Source organism: Vipera berus, assembly GCF_964194415.1.
Source record: "Vipera berus genome assembly, chromosome: 3".
NCBI classification, from domain to species: Eukaryota; Metazoa; Chordata; class Lepidosauria; order Squamata; family Viperidae; genus Vipera; species Vipera berus.
In genome coordinates this window covers 10,271,877-10,289,122 of record NC_138204.1, presented here as the reverse complement: position 1 = coordinate 10,289,122, position 17,246 = coordinate 10,271,877, and the positions used below count along the sequence as shown (strand labels likewise).

At 42.1% G+C, this 17,246-nt stretch overlaps 1 protein-coding gene across 1 annotated transcript in view; it reads right to left on the bottom strand.

The window, feature by feature from the left end:
* LAMA5 (laminin subunit alpha 5) overlaps positions 1–17,246 on the bottom strand; it is a 240,553-nt gene that overhangs the window by 156,458 nt on the left and 66,849 nt on the right. Inside the window, exons 4-5 of the mRNA XM_081322853.1 lie at positions 10,360–10,478; positions 200–370 (exon numbers count right to left, since the gene is read on the bottom strand). Coding sequence (XP_081178979.1) covers positions 200–370; positions 10,360–10,478 — 290 coding nt within the window. The remainder of the gene's footprint in view (positions 1–199; positions 371–10,359; positions 10,479–17,246) is intronic.

Below are 17,246 nucleotides of genomic sequence, written 5' to 3'. Positions count from 1 at the left end.
TCAGGCCTGAGGTGGCACTAGAACTCACCGTCCTCTGGTTTGTAGGCCACAACCTTAACCACTGCACCAAAACGGCTTGTGGTGCTCTTTCAAAGCAATTGGTTTATAATTACGTTAATTTCTCATCCATTTCCAGAAAAAGCTGGACTAGTGGCAGTGACTAGGTTGACAATTCAAATGAAATTTAGAAGCATCTTACCCTCCTGGTCACCGTGGGATCTCTCAAGGCCTTCCCCATCAGGTGTCCAAGCAGAGTGTTGGTTCTCAAGAAGCGCAATCGAATATTCGTCGCTTTGGTGAAATTCCGCAGAAGAGGGGAATATGAGAAATTCATGGCTCCTGGACGCCCATTCACCAAGGAAACGACAATCTGTAGAAGGATTCCGCCCCCATATCCCAGAGGGAAGTTTTAAAATGCAAATTTCAATTGGAATTTTCTTTCTTTCTTTCTTTCTTTCTTTCTTTCTTTCTTTCTTTCTTTCTTTCTTTCTCTCTCTCTCTCTCTCTCTCTCTCTTTCTTTCTTTCTTTCTGTCTTTTGGTATAGATTTTGTTAGTTTTTATAGGGCTAGGAATAAGGTGGGGTCAGGGTTAACGTTGGGATTTGGGATAGGGTTAGGGTTGGGGTTTTTCCAAATAACATTCTCAATATTTAGCAAATAGCATAATGTCTGGGTTCCTGTGTTTAACAAACAGTAATAGATAACGGTTAATTATCATAACCAATATGTTAATTAATCACTCAATAGCCTTCTTCTTGCTAATATGTATTCAAAATTACATATCACGTGCCTTTCTCTCTAACTCGTTTTGCTAGCCAATTTCCAGGCTTTCTTTTTGAACGTAAGAAAACCAAACTTTTATTACATAGACAGCTTTTTGTCACTACTTACAAAAATATACTCAGGTTTTTTTTTAAATGTAGACTGCGTTTGCTCATAAAAATACATTGCGCAACACGTAGCGTAAAAATACAGTTCATAAAATGAAGTACTTTGTTCGGGCAAGCTCTCCCTAAACCCCCAGACTTGGCTAGAAATCTCTCTCCAGAAACTCTGACTAATAATGGCAGAACACAGCAAGGCTAGATAGCTAACCTTGATTACAAAAGGGGGCATACGTGCATAGAAGATCCGACTACAGGTAATCCTCGACTTACGAGCCCAAGGTTTCCATGGCGAAGCAAGGCGGCTGTTAGGTGAATTTCACCCGATTTTACAATCACTTTGGCCACATCTGCTAAGTGTATCACTGCAGGTGTTAAGTTAGTTGTTAAGTGAATCAGGATTCCCCTTTCACATTGCTTGCCAGAAGGCCTCAAAAGGGGAACCCATGAACACTGCAACCGACATAAATACAGGCCAGTCACCAAGCGTTGCAGTTTTGACTGGGGGGGGGGGAAATGCTGCAACGGTTGTTAAGTGTGAAAACCGGTCATTAAGTCACCTTTTGCGCTGCTGTTGTAACTTCAAACAGTCACTAAATGAATCGTTGTAAGTCGAGGGCTACCTATATTATGGATCACATGACTCAAGAATTACCGTATATACTTGAGTATAAGCCGAATTTTTCAGCCCACTTTTTGGGCTGAACAATCCACTTCGGCTTATACTCCAGTGAACAAAAAAAAGAACTTCCACCCCCCAGTTTGGAGAGCTGCTGCTTTCGTCAAACATGGACGAAGGCAGCAGCTCTCCAAACGGGCGGCGGTGGTTTGGAGAGCTGCGCGCGCAGCTCCGCCGCCACCTCTGCAAGCCTCCGCTGAGAGAATGGGGCACTGGAAGCTTGCCACCCATTTTCTCGGCGAAGACTTCTTTTGGGGGATCCAGCCTCTGCCGCCCCCTTCTCTCAGCTGCCCAGCTGAGAGAAGGGGGTGACAGAGGCTGGATCCCCCGAAAGAAGTCTCCGCTGAGACGAGAGAACGAGGCGTTGGAGCGCTCCGCGAAGTATGGGGCGGGGAAGCTTGCCGCCCATTCTCTCAGCGGCGAAGACTTCTTTCGGGGGATCCAGCCTCTGCCGCCCCCTTCTCTCAGCTGCCCAGCTGAGAGAAGGGGGTGACAGAGGCTGGATCCCCCGAAAGAAGTCTCCGCTGAGACGAGAGAACGAGGCGTTGGAGCGCTCCGCGAAGTATGGGGCGGGGAAGCTTGCCGCCCATTCTCTCAGCGGCGAAGACTTCTTTCGGGGGATCCAGCCTCTGCCGCCCCCTTCTCTCAGCTGCCCAGCTGAGAGAAGGGGGTGACAGAGGCTGGATCCCCCGAAAGAAGTCTCCGCTGAGACGAGAGAACGAGGCGTTGGAGCGCTCCGCGAAGTATGGGGCGGGGAAGCTTGCCGCCCATTCTCTCAGCGGCGAAGACTTCTTTCGGGGGATCCAGCCTCTGCCGCCCCCTTCTCTCAGCTGCCCAGCTGAGAGAAGGGGGTGACAGAGGCTGGATCCCCCGAAAGAATTTTCCACCGAGATGAGAGAACAGGGTGGCAAGCCGCCGAGAGAATGGGGCAGTGGAGCGCTCCGCCGAGAGAATGGGGCGGCTTGCTGTTTTCTCGGTGCAGCACGGCAGAGGCTGGATCTCCCGAAAGACGTCTCTGCTGAGATGAGAGAACGGGGTGGCAAGCTGCCGAGAGAATGGTGCGGCTTGCTGTTTTCTCGGTGCAGCACGGCAGAGGCTGGATCTCCCGAAAGACGTCTCTGCTGAGATGAGAGAACGGGGTGGCAAGCTGCCGAGAGAATGGGGCGGCTTGCTGTTTTCTCGGTGCAGCACGGCAGAGGCTGGATCTCCCGAAAGACTTCTCTGCTGAGATGAGAGAACGGGGTGGCAAGCTGCCGAGAGAATGGGGCAGTGGAGCGCTCCGCTGAGAGAATGGGGTGGTGGAGGCTTGCCGCCCATTCTCTCGGCAGAGACTTCTTTCGCGAGATCCAGCCTCTGCCGTGCTGCACCGAGAGAACAGCAGGCCGCCCCATTCTCTCGGCGGCTTGCCACCCCGTTCTCTCATCTCAGCAGAGACGTCTTTCGGGGGATCCAGCCTCCAGCTGCTGCATTTCCCAGCCTCGGCTTATACTCGAGTCAATAACAGTTTCCAGTTTTTGGGGTAAAATTAGGGGTCTCGGCTTATACTCGAGTCGGCTTATACTCAAGTATATACGGTACTTTTTCTAATTTCCCCCCCTTTTTTTGAAGATGGAAACTACATCAGCTCTTTCCCAGTCCTCTGGTAGTTCCCCAGTGCTCCAGGATCTTTCAAAGATATAGTTCAGTGGTTCTGAGACCACGTCTGCCAGTTCCTTGAGAACCTTGGGGTGTAATCCATCTGATCCAGGTGATTTGAACTTGTCTAGGGTGGACAAGTGCTCACTTACCATTTTCTTGCCTATCTTAACTTGTGTTTCTATTCTGTTTTTTACAGTACTGTTGTCTGAAATGGTATATGGTTTCCTGTCTGAGCAGGGGGTTGGACTACAAGACTTCTATTCTATTCTATTCTATTCTATTCTATTCTATTCTATTCTATTCTATTCTATTCTATTCTATTCTATTCTATTCCATTCCATTCCATTCCATTCCATTCCATTCTATTCTATTCCTTTCCAGATTCTATTCTATTCCTTTCCAGATTCTATTCTATTCTATTCTATTCTATTCTATTCTATTCTATTCTATTCTATTCTATTCTATTCTATTCTATTCTATTCTACTATTCTATTCTATTCTACTCTACTCTACTCTACTCTGTTCTATTCCTTTCCAGATTCTATTCTATTCTATTCTATTCTATTCTATTCTATTCTACTCTACTCTACTCTACTCTACTCTACTCTACTCTACTCTACTCTACTCTACTCTACTCCTTTCCAGATTCTATTCTATTCTATTCTACTCTACTCTACTCTACTCTATTCTATTCCTTTCCAGATTCTATTCTATTCTACTCTACTCTATTCTATTCTATTCTATTCCTTTCCAGATTCTATTCTATCCTATCCTATCCTATCCTACTCTACTCTATTCTACAGGATGGATGGATGGATGGCATGCTATCAACCTCAGTTTAAGTCCTATGAATTCTTCTCCTCCCTTCTCAAGGAACTTTTAACTGTTCTTTTCCTACTTTAAATCAATCAATCAATCAATCAATCAATCAATCAATCAATCAATCAATCTATCTATCTATCTATCTATCTTGCTATCTTTAGTCCTTCCTCTCTTACCTCTGCTTTCCCTTCCCATTGGCCCTCAAGGGATCAGATATGTCTTCCTTCACCCTTCCTTCTGGTTGCGAGCAACTGGCTGGCAGCACGTCCCTCTTTATTCTTTAATCTCTCTCCCAATGTCACCTGCCATCCACACAAACACCTCACCCTACCACCACCTGAAGATCTCAGAAAGAAGAAAAGGAAGAATTTTCGTTTCTTCTTTGGCAGAAACTAGACAGATTTCTCTGCTGTCTGTCGTTTCTACTACCATCACCATCATCCAATGTATCAAAAGAATGAAAAACTATTTGTTCGGCACAGACACAGAAAATACAGGGGGAAAAGGAAGGGGAAGGGATTGAAAATGTGTATTTTGGTGCCAATAAAAATTGACTTATTCTTTCCTGAATGTGAAATATCATCAGTATTTTTTTAACTCTAACTAATCTTTTGCTCTTCTTATCCTATCCTAATCTTGCATTTAGGAATAATACAAAATGAAAGGAAGTGTTTCATATGTTAACAGCTGGTTTGGATATACTTCCAGGCTCTTTTCTTTCTTTCTTTCTTTCTTTCTTTCTTTCTTTCTTTCTTTCTTTCTTTCTTTCTTTCTTTCTTTCTTTCTTTCTTTCTTTCTTTCTTTTTCTTTCCTTCTTTCTCTTTCTTTCTTTCTTTCTTTCTTTCTTTCTTTCTTTCTCTCTCTCTCTCTCTCTCTCTCTCTCTCTCTCTCTCTCTTTCTTTCATATCAAAACCCCATCTCATATATGTGATTCTGCGCAGCTTACAATAAAAATAGATTAAAAACTACATAAAAACACATAAAACACATACGTTTAAAAAAAAGACACACTGCCGCTAAATTATAAATCAACCATTTACACAGCCAGAAGACAAGGGCTGCACACTTGGGCACAAAATCAAGTTTTTAGAGCTTCAGGAAGGCCAGCAAGGTTGAGGGAGTCAATCTGATTTCTCGAAGAATTATATTCCAGAGCGGATGCCATGATAGAAAAAGGCTTCCTTCCAAACATAGACTAATTTATTTCACGTAGGAAGACATTTCAACTTTTATCAGCATGAGGGGGGGGCACAATGGCTCAGTGGTTAAAGATGCTGAGCTTGTCAACTAGAAAGCTGAGAGGCCGGGTTCAAGAACTGGACGCTGCACGATGGGATGAGCTCCCGTTACTTTCCCCAGATCCTGCTTGCCAGAGCCGTTTGAAAGCATGCAAATGCGAACAGATAAATACTGTAGGTACCACTTCGGTGGGAAGCTAATAGTGTTCCATGGGCCTCGGCAATATAGTCATGCCGGCCACATGACCCCAAAAGGATCTTTGGATGATGCTGTCTCTCTCAGCTAAGAAATGGAGATGAGCACAGAAACAACCAGAAAGGGAAAACCTTTACCTTTTTTTCAGCATTATGCATTATTTAAAATAAGGTTAAGGTAAAGGTTCCCCCGCACATGCGTGCTAGTCATTTCTGACTCTAGGGGCCGGTGCTCATCTCCGTTTCAAAGCCGAAGAGCCAGCGCTTGTCCGAGGACATCTCCGTGGTCATGTGGCCGGCATGACTAGACGCCAAAGGCACATGGAACGCTGTTACCTTCCCACCGTAGTGGTCCCTATTTTTCTACTTGGATTTTAACGTGCTTTCGAACTGCTAGGTTGGCAGAAGCTGGGACAAGTAACAAGCGCTCACTCTGTTACGCGGCACTCGGGATTCGACCCGCCAAACTGCCGACCATCTGATCGTCCTAACCCACTGAGCCACCGCGTCCCTTCATTATTTAAAATATATATTATCAATTATTTCATCATCCAACTTTTCAGCTAAGATGGAGAGGAGGATTAAAAGAAGTAATTAAAAATCCTTGGAAAAAATAATCCCCATGTCTTTCCAGTTTTATTTTGAGATGTCAGGTTTCTGGGAATGTTTCTAGTAGGGTAAAAATCCATTTGATTTCTCATCTGGAAATAATTTGTCTATAGTGTCAGATTAATTCAATTCTTATGTGCTTCTTTAAAGCTTAGGGTAAATTATTTTCTCATCTCACTCCACTGCACAGCAGACCTGGCCAATAAATCATAACTATTCTGGCTTTATAGATGAGGCAACTGGGGATGAAAAATAAACTTTTAGATCACAAATCAGAACTGTGGCTCAGGGTCTAATGTTAATTTCATAAGTTCTCACAGTTCATGATAAATGTGACTTCAAATTCAACAATTGTTCCAGATAGACGGAAACAAAATATTAAAGAATAATACAGGAAAACTTTAATTCTATAGGCAAGCATTTTTCAACTTTGGCAACTTTAAGATGTGTGGACTTCAACACCCAGAATTCTGGGAGTTGAAGTCGAAACATCTTTAAGTTGCCAAAGTTGAGAAACAACATTAAAGATTAACTGAAGTAAGGAATTACATTGGAATCCAAGGTCTAATAAAGTGAATTTCCATATAATGACAATCTGGCTATGACACCTGTCACCCCACTGATCAGGGTAGATTCAGCTGATCTGGCTGGGTAGATGTATGTCCCTCCTGACACTGTGCATATAACCCTGATTGAAACAATATACACAAACTGGATCCACTTCCATGATTTGTGTAGCTACATCATTTACACAGATTACTTCATTAACAAAACTGAGTTGCAACATTTTTTAAAGAGGCAACAATGCAAAATTTACACAATGAAAAACAGGTAGCCCTTGACTTACGGCCGGTTTCTTAGCAACCACTTGAATTTATGACAGATCTTCCTGGTGTGTGTGTGTGTGTGTGTGTGTGTGTAACTTTCTACCCAGTTCCAAACTTCCAATGGGCCCCACACTACCATGATCATGTGATTCCACTTTGAATGCATGGCAACTGACCCATATTTGGTATAGGGTTTGTATATAGGGGTTCCTTCCTGAGCAGGGGGTTGGACTAGAAGACCTCCAAGGTCCCTTCCAACTCTGTTACTCTGTTATTTACTGCTGTTTGCAGCATCCTACAGTCATGTGGCCACATTTTATAACTTTTTCAGTTTATGTAGGGTCATACGTTGGGAACTACCTATAAATTAGCCACAGGTTGTGATGTAGGATGTTCTTTCATAAAATTAATCTCACCACAGCCCACGTCTAATTGGCACGTTAGGCCAAACTACCATCAAGCTTAGAATATTAGAATATCTAAGGGAACACCTGCTGCCGGCATCAACTTCCCATCGTTCTGTGCGCTCCCACAGGGAGGGCCTTCTCAGGGTACCGCCGGTTAAGGAAGGCCGGCGGGTTATTCCCAGGGGAAGGGCGTTCTCTGTGGGCGCGCCGGCCCTATGGAACCAACTTCCCACGGAACTCAGGACTGCCCCCAACCTTCGCTCATTTCGCCGGGACTTGAAAACCTGGTTCTTCAAGCTGTTTGGCCCAGACTGAGGGGTTTTAACTAATTTAATTTAATTGGGTTTTAGTTTAATTTCAGGGACTGTAATTTAATTATAGTTTTTAACTGCTTTTAATTTTTGTATGCTATGTATTTTAATTTTCCCTGTAAAGTGCCCTGAGTCCTACGGGAATAGGGCGGTATATAAATTTAGATAATAAAATAAATAATAAATAATAAATATTGTGAAACCACAGTCAGTCTTTTTAAGGAATATCTGCAGCTGCATGTCTCAGCATCAAACATTTGTGAATGTTCAGCCCTAATTTGATAAATGCTATAACCCAGGTTTATATCTTTAATCTTACTGAACATTAGAAATGCTATGACAAACAGGCATCCATGTAGAATTATGTGTTTCGGTTCTTCTCCACAGAGACCCGTGTTTGCCTACTTAACGACAGTACAGGCAGTCCTCAACTTACAACAGGATAATTAGTGACCATTTGAAGTTACAACGGCACTGAAAATAGAGACTTATGACCCTTTTCCCACTTATGACCTTTGCAGCATGGTCACGTGATCAAAATTCAGATGCTGGGCAACTGACTCATAGTTACGACGGTTGCAGTATCCTGGGGTCATGCGATCCTCTTTTGCAACCTTCTGACCAAGAAAGTCAACGAGGAAGCCAGATTCACCTAACAACCGTGTTCTTAACTTAACAACTGCAGTGATTCACTTAACAATTGTGGCCAGAAAAGCTGCAAAATGGGTCGAAACCCACTTAACAACAGTCTCGCTTAGTGGCAAAAACCTCGGTTACAATTGTGGTCGTAAATCGAGGACTACCTCTATTTTGCTTTGTGAGGAAGGATGTCTGCAACTCTATATCTTTTTTTTTTTTGCTATACATCCCATCTCTTCCCCCAATTCTCAGTAGGATTTGCCAGCTGGAACACAGCATTTACACAGATGGAACAATTCTGCCAGCAGGACTCAAAATTACAGTAGAATATAGCAACAGGATGCAAGAAGTGCAAAATCCATTATCAGCTTCAGAAAGCTCAAAACATGATTAAAAGGTAAATTTCACTAGACTGGAAAAAACAAGAAATCGGCTATCTGCTAAGAAGAAGGAAAAATGTTGTTGCTGAAAATATTCTTGTTATTTAACCATTTAGTTGCGTCCGACTCTTGGCGACTTTATAGGCAACTGCTTTCAATGCCACCCTTGTCAAGTGTAGCTTCTTTCAATTGTTGGTTGCACATTTTTGTGTCAGATTTGATGTTATCAAGCCAGCCTACTCTTTGCTTGCCCCTTGTTCTTGTTCCACTATTCTAAGTATCGCGACCTTCTCCAATGAATTTGCAGGCATGACAGCGCTAAAGTAAATTTTTCCCTTTAATTCTTCTTCCAGGCATGAAATTAGATCTTTATTATACAACTTGGAACACTAAGGATCTCATCCTTTACTTCTGTAACATTTAGATCTGTTGCTGAAAAAATTATATTTAGGAAAAGTATGGGGAATATTTGAAGACTACTTGAACAAGAAACCAAAGCTTGAGCAGAACATATATCCCACAGAAGAATAAGGTATAAATTTAATCAATAAGCAAACAGACTTCCAACAGTTTCCAGATGGAATTACTACAGTATTCCTTATTGATTGCTGCATGCCAGACCCATATTTTAATTTTTCCTGCCTCTTCTTTCTACTGCCCTTGTGCCTTAAGCACTTTTAAGCTTTGTTGCATAAATCTTAACTAAAACCTAGTCAGACAAATCTTTTTGTATAGACCAAAAAGGGATTGTGCATGGCTTCAAACTAAGCACGGAAGCTGAACTCATATGTTCACCTGTCCCCTACAAACTCTTACTTCACTCCCAGACAGAAATAAGTATCATGAAATCTATGAACATTCAAACCAATCCATCACACCAAAAAGAATGCAATGCAAATCTTGTCAAGATTGAATCACTAATCAACTTGCCAGAGAAAAGGAGGGAGGGGTAGAAAGTGCAGGGGAGAGATGCGATTCCAAGAAACCGTTCACGGACAATGAGAACCTGCAGGAACTCCAAGGATACTAACACAGGTGCTTGACAGAGAAGTGGACTGTTCCCATAACAAGCCGAAGTTTTTTGATTGGACAATGTGAGCACCTGGTGGGTGGGGGCAAGGGATGCTATTGTTTAACTAGGCAGATTTTCACGTGGGAAAACTAGAGTTGGTTTTGCTTCTTCAGTTCCGAGATATGTATTCAGTAATGTTTTATATTTATGGCACTCCAAAGCCTTGAAGATTCCTTTTTTGGGTTTGTTAGCTGGAGAGTTGACAAATGTATGGATAGGTAGTCCTCGACTTACAACAGTTCATTTAGTGACCTTTCAAAGTTACGTTCCTGAAAAAAGTGACCGATGACCATTTTTCACACTTATGACCATTGCAGCATCCTCATGGTCACCTGATCAAACTTCAGACACTTGGCAACTGACTCATATTTATGATGGTTGCCATGTCGTGGGGGGTCACTTTTTGCGACCTCTTGACAAGCAAAGTCAATGGGGAAGCCAGATCCACTGAACAACAATGTCACTAACTTAACAACTGATTCACTTAACAACTGTGGTAAGAATGGTTGTATAAAGGGGCAAAATTGACTTAAAAATGTTTCACTTAGCAACAGAAATTCTGGGCTCAGTTGTGGCCGTAAGTCGAGGACTACCTGTAATCTAATCCTATCGCTTTAAATATAGAACTTGAATTAGAAAAGCGATTAAAGCTACTTACCTCCCCGTTTTCCAAGGGCACAATGCGGGAATATTCAGTGGTACAAATAACATCATTATCTTTGGTAATCTTCTCTCTGCTCTTCAGGCCAAATTTCTCTATGCAATCTCTCCTGGAAGCTATTGAGTACAGATGACAAGATTTACAATCTGGAAGGGTGTGGTTTGCCCCCAAATAATTTATAACACTTTGCATGGATAGAGAATTTTCAAACAATGAAAGGCCTTTGCATGTATCTCTAAGTGTCAGGTCATGAAGAATCAGGACTACCCATTAATTTCCAATTAAGCTGATTTATTTCCTCATGCCTATACACCCCAAAAAAAATATCTAGTCATCTAATGGTTAGCATTAAAAGTCAGCATAACTGGAGACAGAACAGTGTCAACAGAATTCAAGGGGGATTGGACTTAGATTGTAAGGACTCTAGGCTGATCATTTGCTTGACAAATCCAGACTCTGCCTCTTCTTTTCCTACACTAAGGGGTATATGCCTTGGTGGAGCAGTGGGCTAATGCCTCCTTAAAGTAACACCAGCTGCCTGCAATTAGTGCAGGTTCGCATCCCACCAGGCTCAAGGTTGACTCAGCCTTCCATCCTTCCGAGGTAGGTAAAATGAGGACCCAGATTGTTGGGGGCAATTAAGATGACTTTGTAATAATGCCGCTTGGGGGGTGGGGTGAAAGCCCTAATAAGCAGGCATATACATAGAATGAAGGCTACTGCTAAGCTTGTAAGCCGCCCTGAGTCTTCGGAGAAGGGCGGGATATAAATGGAATTAAAATAAAAAAATTAAAAAAATAAAATATATCCTAGTAAAGAATATATTGTGGAAAGGCTGAGACCAGTGGTGGGATTCAAATAGGTGAACAACCAGTTTTCTGTGTGGATGCCGCTTCCGGAAGTCCATTCTGGGTCTGGGCAACAAAAAAAATTAGCTACCGGTTCCGCTGAAGTGGTGCGAACTGGCAGAATCCCACCACTTGGCTGAGACAATGGCACACTTAAAGTCTCCTAAATGAAATTCTGGCAGTGGAAAAAAGCAAAGGAAAAATCCAAATTTCCCTTTTCTCTTACTCGTGTACATCAACTCTGTTAGTATAAAAATTGTAAGTAAATTTAGGATAAACTGGAAAACGAAAATGGAGCATTGAGATTTTTTTGTTTTGTTTTTAAGTGCCATGAAAATTTCTTGTCATGTTGCTACCAGACCAAATCCTTAAAAAAAGGGTCCATTTTCTACAAAGCTGGAACAATACACATTACTGCCTGAGCATGGAAGTTGCATTCGAGATCAGCATAGGAAAACTTTTTATCTCATTTTCTGCCGTCCTTATTTCCAATAATCCAGAAGTTGCAGAAGGAGTTCAGATTATTAAATAGGATGAATATGGGGCATATACCCGGCATTCTATTATTTCAGTTATTTATAACTCACAAACTACAGGTAGCTTGTAGTAAACTGAGGCACTTAGTAACTGTCTCGCTTAGCAACAAAAATTCTGGACTCCATTATGGTTGTAGGTTGTAATTCATCACCAATAAATTCATCACCAATAATAAATTCAAGAAAATAAATTCAATTCCTGGCACCTGGACAAAATTCCAACATCCCTTATTTTTAATAAAAAAGAATGTTGGGAGATATAGATGTCAAACATCATGCTTGTTTAACATCTGGGAAGTGTTTGAGGGAAACTTTGCTTTTCAGAAGAAGTCTCCAAACAAAGGGAAAACAAACAAACAAATACACAGAGCAGAGAATCCCAATAACAAAAAAAGAAGAAGCTTGAGATTTTGCACAGTTGCAAAAACAGCTGGAAAGTTGAGGATCAGGACGAAGACAGATAAACCTTTGTTTGGAATAAAGTGTTCCTGAAAATTACACAGGAACCAATCCATCACAAGAGAATGTACAGATTGCCAAGCTTGCAATAGTCTTATCTTAAAGGAAGAAGCAAAATTAAGTCAGTTCTGTTGGGGCAGGTGGCTTATCTCTTCACATTTCTCCAAAGCTGGCTTCACATATTTTCCTCAGCTGTGGCTAAGAACCGTGTTTCACTAAACGAGTCATAGTAGGCTGTTCCATACCTAACACTTTCCCCAAAAAGCAGCATTTCTCAACCATGACAACTTTTAAGATATATGGACTTGGTTCCCAGAATTGACCTGAGTGGGGAGTTTTGGGAATCTAAACATCTTAAAAATTGCTAAGGTTAAGAAAGACTCCCATAACACAACACCCGCTTTACATGTCAAAACGGCCGAGTTCAATAACCCTTCATAAGCCTAAAACAAATAATACAGCTTAGCATATAGAGAAAGTAAGTCTGACCACATTTATTTATTTTTTATTTTATTTTATTTTAATTCCATTTATATCCCGCCCTTCTCCGAAGACTCAGGGCGGCTTACAAGCTTAGCAGTAGCCTTCATTCTATGTATATGCCTGCTTATTAGGGCTTTCACACACACCCCAAGCGGCATTATTACAAAGTCATCTTATTGCCCCCAACAATCTGGGTCCTCATTTTACCTACCTCGGAAGGATGGAAGGCTGAGTCAACCTTGAGCCTGGTGGGACTCGAACCTGCACTAATTGCAGGCAGCTGGTGTTACTTAAGGAGGCATTAGCCCACTGCTCCACCAAGGCTCTAATGAGTTACGATTTGAAGGAGATATGATTTCAATTACTATGGGGAAAAATGCGTTTAGATTATTGTCCTTAATCCCAATTGGACGCTAGTGAAATAAGCACACCAATTTGTTACTTGAAAACTCCAAGGATAGTCTAATACAGGGGTCCCCAACCTTTTGGGTACCAGGAACCGGTTCTGTGGAAAAAGGTTTTTCCGTGGACCGGGGAGAGCATGGTTTTGCGTGCTGCCTGCATCCCACGGATGGGGCTTTGCTTATTTGTGCAGACCGGTTGCTGGCAGGCCGTGGCCCGGTACCAGTCCAAGGACCGGGGTTGGGGACCCCTGGTCTAATACTAAAGGATAGCCATGTTAATTTTCAGCAATACGATCTAAACAAGGCTTGCAGAGCAGAAGATACAAGCGCGCAGAATTAGCAAGCAGCAATACAGATAGTGCTTGACTTATAACAGATCATTTAGTGACCGTTCAAAGTTACCATTTTGCATTGGCAAAACGGACTTATGACCATTTTTCACACTTACGACCATTGCAGCCTCCCCATGGTCATGTGATCAAAACTCAGATGCTTGACAACTGACTCATATTTATGACGGTTGCAGTGTCCCTGAGATCAGGTGATCCCCTTTTGCGACCTTCTGACAAGCAAAGTCAATGGGGACGCCGGATTCACTTAACAACCGTGTTCCTAATTTAACAACGGCAGGGATTCACTTAACAAATGTGGCAAGAAAGGTCGTAAAATGGAGCTAGGTTCACTTTACAACTGTCTCACTTAGCAACATAAATTTTGGGCTCACTTGCAGTCAAGCACTATCTGTAGTTAAAGAAGAACAAAAAAAGTATATGGCGTATATGCGTTCTATTATTTCAGTTATTTATAACTCACAAGCTACAGGTAGTTTGTAGTAAACTGGGACAAAATTCGCTTAACAAATATCTCGCTTAGCAACAGAAATTTGGGGGTCAATTGTGGTCGTAAGTCGAGGACTATCTGTAAAGCTATTCAAATGCACAGCCCAAAAACTTGCTTCGGTGATTGTTATTAAAATAAAAAAATTCTGTTCTCTCTTTTATTTTTCCTTTTTCTTTCTTAGCTCTTTTGGTTTTTTTGTACTCTAGAATTTACTTTGTAAGCCTAGAAGCAATGACAGTAAAGTAATAATTGTTGGTAGGCACCTAGAGATCAATCTACTTTATGTAGTATGATGATTAGATATGTCTGTTAGATCAGTCTGTGCATTAATAACACAGAGATGGACTTCGTTGGGATTATCCCAGAGCAAATGATTGCAGCCAATGGATTCTCGGATTTAGTAATTCAGTTGTTAACGGTGATAACCCGCTAATCCAATAAACATGTTAAACTTTAAATCCAAAACCACTCACAAGTTTTCCAGACAGTAATTCAGGCATTAACTTTACTTGGCAAAAGACTCTCAGATCTAACTAGATTAGAATCTTTACTAAACAAAAATGGGAAATCTTATTCACCCAGAAACTGTAAATAAAAGAAATACAGAACAAATGTCAAATGCTGCATTTTATACAGGTTGTCTTCCGCTTATGACCCCAACTGAGACCAAAATTTCTGTCGCTAAGTAAAGCATTCGTTAAGTGAGTTTTGCCCTGTTTTATGAGCTGTTTTGCCACAGTTGTTAAGTGAATCATTGCGATTGTTAAGTTAGTAATACAGTTTTTAAGGGAATCTGGCTTCCCCATTGACTTTGCTTGTCAGAAGGTCACCAAGGGGGATCACCTGATCCCAGGGACACTGCCATCATCATAAGTATGAGTCAGTTGCCAAGCATCTGAATTTTTATCACATGACCGTGGGGATGCTGCAATGGTCGTAACTGTGAAAAATGGTCATAAGTCACGAAATTATTATATAAATCTTCGTGTATTATTCAAGGAAAGATTTCTGCCTGTTAATAACAATAATAATAAAGTTGGGACCTTGGAGTCATCTAGTCCAACCCCCTGCTCAGGCAGGAAACCCTATACCATTTCAGACAAATGGTTGTCCAGTCTCTTCTTAAAAACTTCTAGCGTTGGAGCACCCACAACTTCTGGAGGCAGGTTGTTCCACTGGTTAATTGTTCCCACTGTTAGGAAATTCCTCCTTAGTTCTAGGTTGCTTCTCTCCTTGATTAGTTTCCATCCGTTGCTTCTTCTCCTGCCTTTGGGTGCTTTGGAGAATAGCTTGACTCCCTCTTCTTTGTGGCAACCCCTGAGATATTGGAAGACTGCTATCATGTCAGCCTTCGTCCTTCTCTTCATTAAACTAAAAAGGTAAAGGTAAAGGTTCCCCCCGCACATGCGTGCTAGTCGTTTCTGACTCTAGGGGCCGGTGCTCATCTCCGTTTCAAAGCCGAAGAGCCAGCGCTTGTCCGAGGACATCTCCGTGGTCATGTGGTCGGCATGACTAGACGCCAAAGGCGCACAGAATGCTGTTACCTTCCCACCGTAGTGGTCCCTATTTTTCTACTTGCATTTTTACGTGCTTTCGAACTGCTAGGTTGGCAGAAGCTGTGACGAGTAACAGGCGCTCACTCTGTTACGCGGCACTCGGGATTTGACCCGCCAAACTGCCGACCTACCCATTGAACTAGAAGATCTCCAAGGTCCTTTCCCTTCTGTGAAATACCAATAGTCCTCAACTTACAACCATTCATTTAGTGACCATTTTTATAACAGCACTGAAAAAAGTGACTTAAGACAAGTTTTCACGCATACAACCATTGCAGCATCCCCATAGTCATGTGATCAAAATTTGGGCATTTGGCAACTAGCATGTATTTATGACGGCTGCAGTGTCCCAAGGTCATGCGGTCGCCGTTCACGTGTATCCTTCCCAGGCAGCTTCTAGCAAGCAAAATCAATGGGGGAAGCCAAATTTGCTTAATGGCCGCATGATTCATTTAACAACTGTGGTGATTTGCTCAATAAATGTTTAACAACTGTGGTGATTTGCTCAATAAATGTGGCAAGAAGTTGGTCAAATGGGACAGAACTCACTTAAAAACTGCCTTTCTTAGCAACAAAAATTTGGGGCTCAATTGTGATTGTAAGTCCAGAACTGAAGGTCTGGAGACTGAAACATATGAAGAACGGTTTCAGGATTTGGGTTTGGCTAGTCTAGTGAAAAGGACTAGGGGTGACATGACAGCAGTCTTCCAATATCTCAGGGGCTGCCACAAAGAAGAGGGGGTCAAATTATTCTCCAAAGCACCTGAAGGCAGGACAAGAAGCAACAGGTGAAAACCAGTCAAGGAGAGAAGCAACCTGGAATTAAGGAGAAACTTCCTGACAGTGACAACAATTGTCCCATGGAGCAGCCAGCCTTCAGAAGTCGTGGGTGCCATCACTGGAGGGTTTTAAGAAGAGACTGGACAATCACTTGTCTGAAATTATACAGGGTCTCCTGCGTGAGCAAGGGGTTGTGCTAGAAGACCCCCAAGGTCCCTTCCCAGCTCTATTCTGATTGCCTGAACTACCGTTATGTATAAAATGTAAGTCACTTGGCATAAAGCCTTCTGTTATTGTTTGAGAACCTCTTCAGGATAAAGATGCTTCTTATTCTTTTACCCGTGAGGTGAACTTAATGCGTCCCTGTCAAAAACTGTGAGGTGTAGCACACTCAAGAGAAAATGTTCCTGTATTATTCTCCCAGATATTCTTTTTCCAGGTTTTTCTGTTTAACAAATTATCATAAAACTTAATTCACATCTTCTGCCTATTACTATAACTTCTCCCTGGAGAAAAAATTGTTTAATACTTTCAAACCACCTGCATTCCCTCTGTTTGCTTGAAATTGATGTATTTTCAGAGGAAACCGACGCATTTGGCCAACTCAAGTACAGGTAGTCCTGGACTTACGACCACAACGGAGCCCCCAAATTCTGTTGCTAAGTGAGACGTTTGTTAAGTGAGCTTTGCTACGTTTTACAATCTTTCTTGCCACGGTTGTTAAGTGAATCACTGCAGTTGTTAAGTTAGCCACACGGTTGTTAAGTGAAACTGGCTTCCCCACTGACTTGTCGGATGGTTGCAAAGGGGGATCATGTGACACTGGGACACTGCAACCGTCATAAGTATGAGTCAGTTTGCAAGAGTCTGAATTCTCATCACGTGATGGGAAAAAATGGCAAATTTCCCAGGCCTGCAGATGTACCCTCCTCATATTTTCTTCACAAAATGTGAGGATTGTGTTTCCAGTCAAGCCTT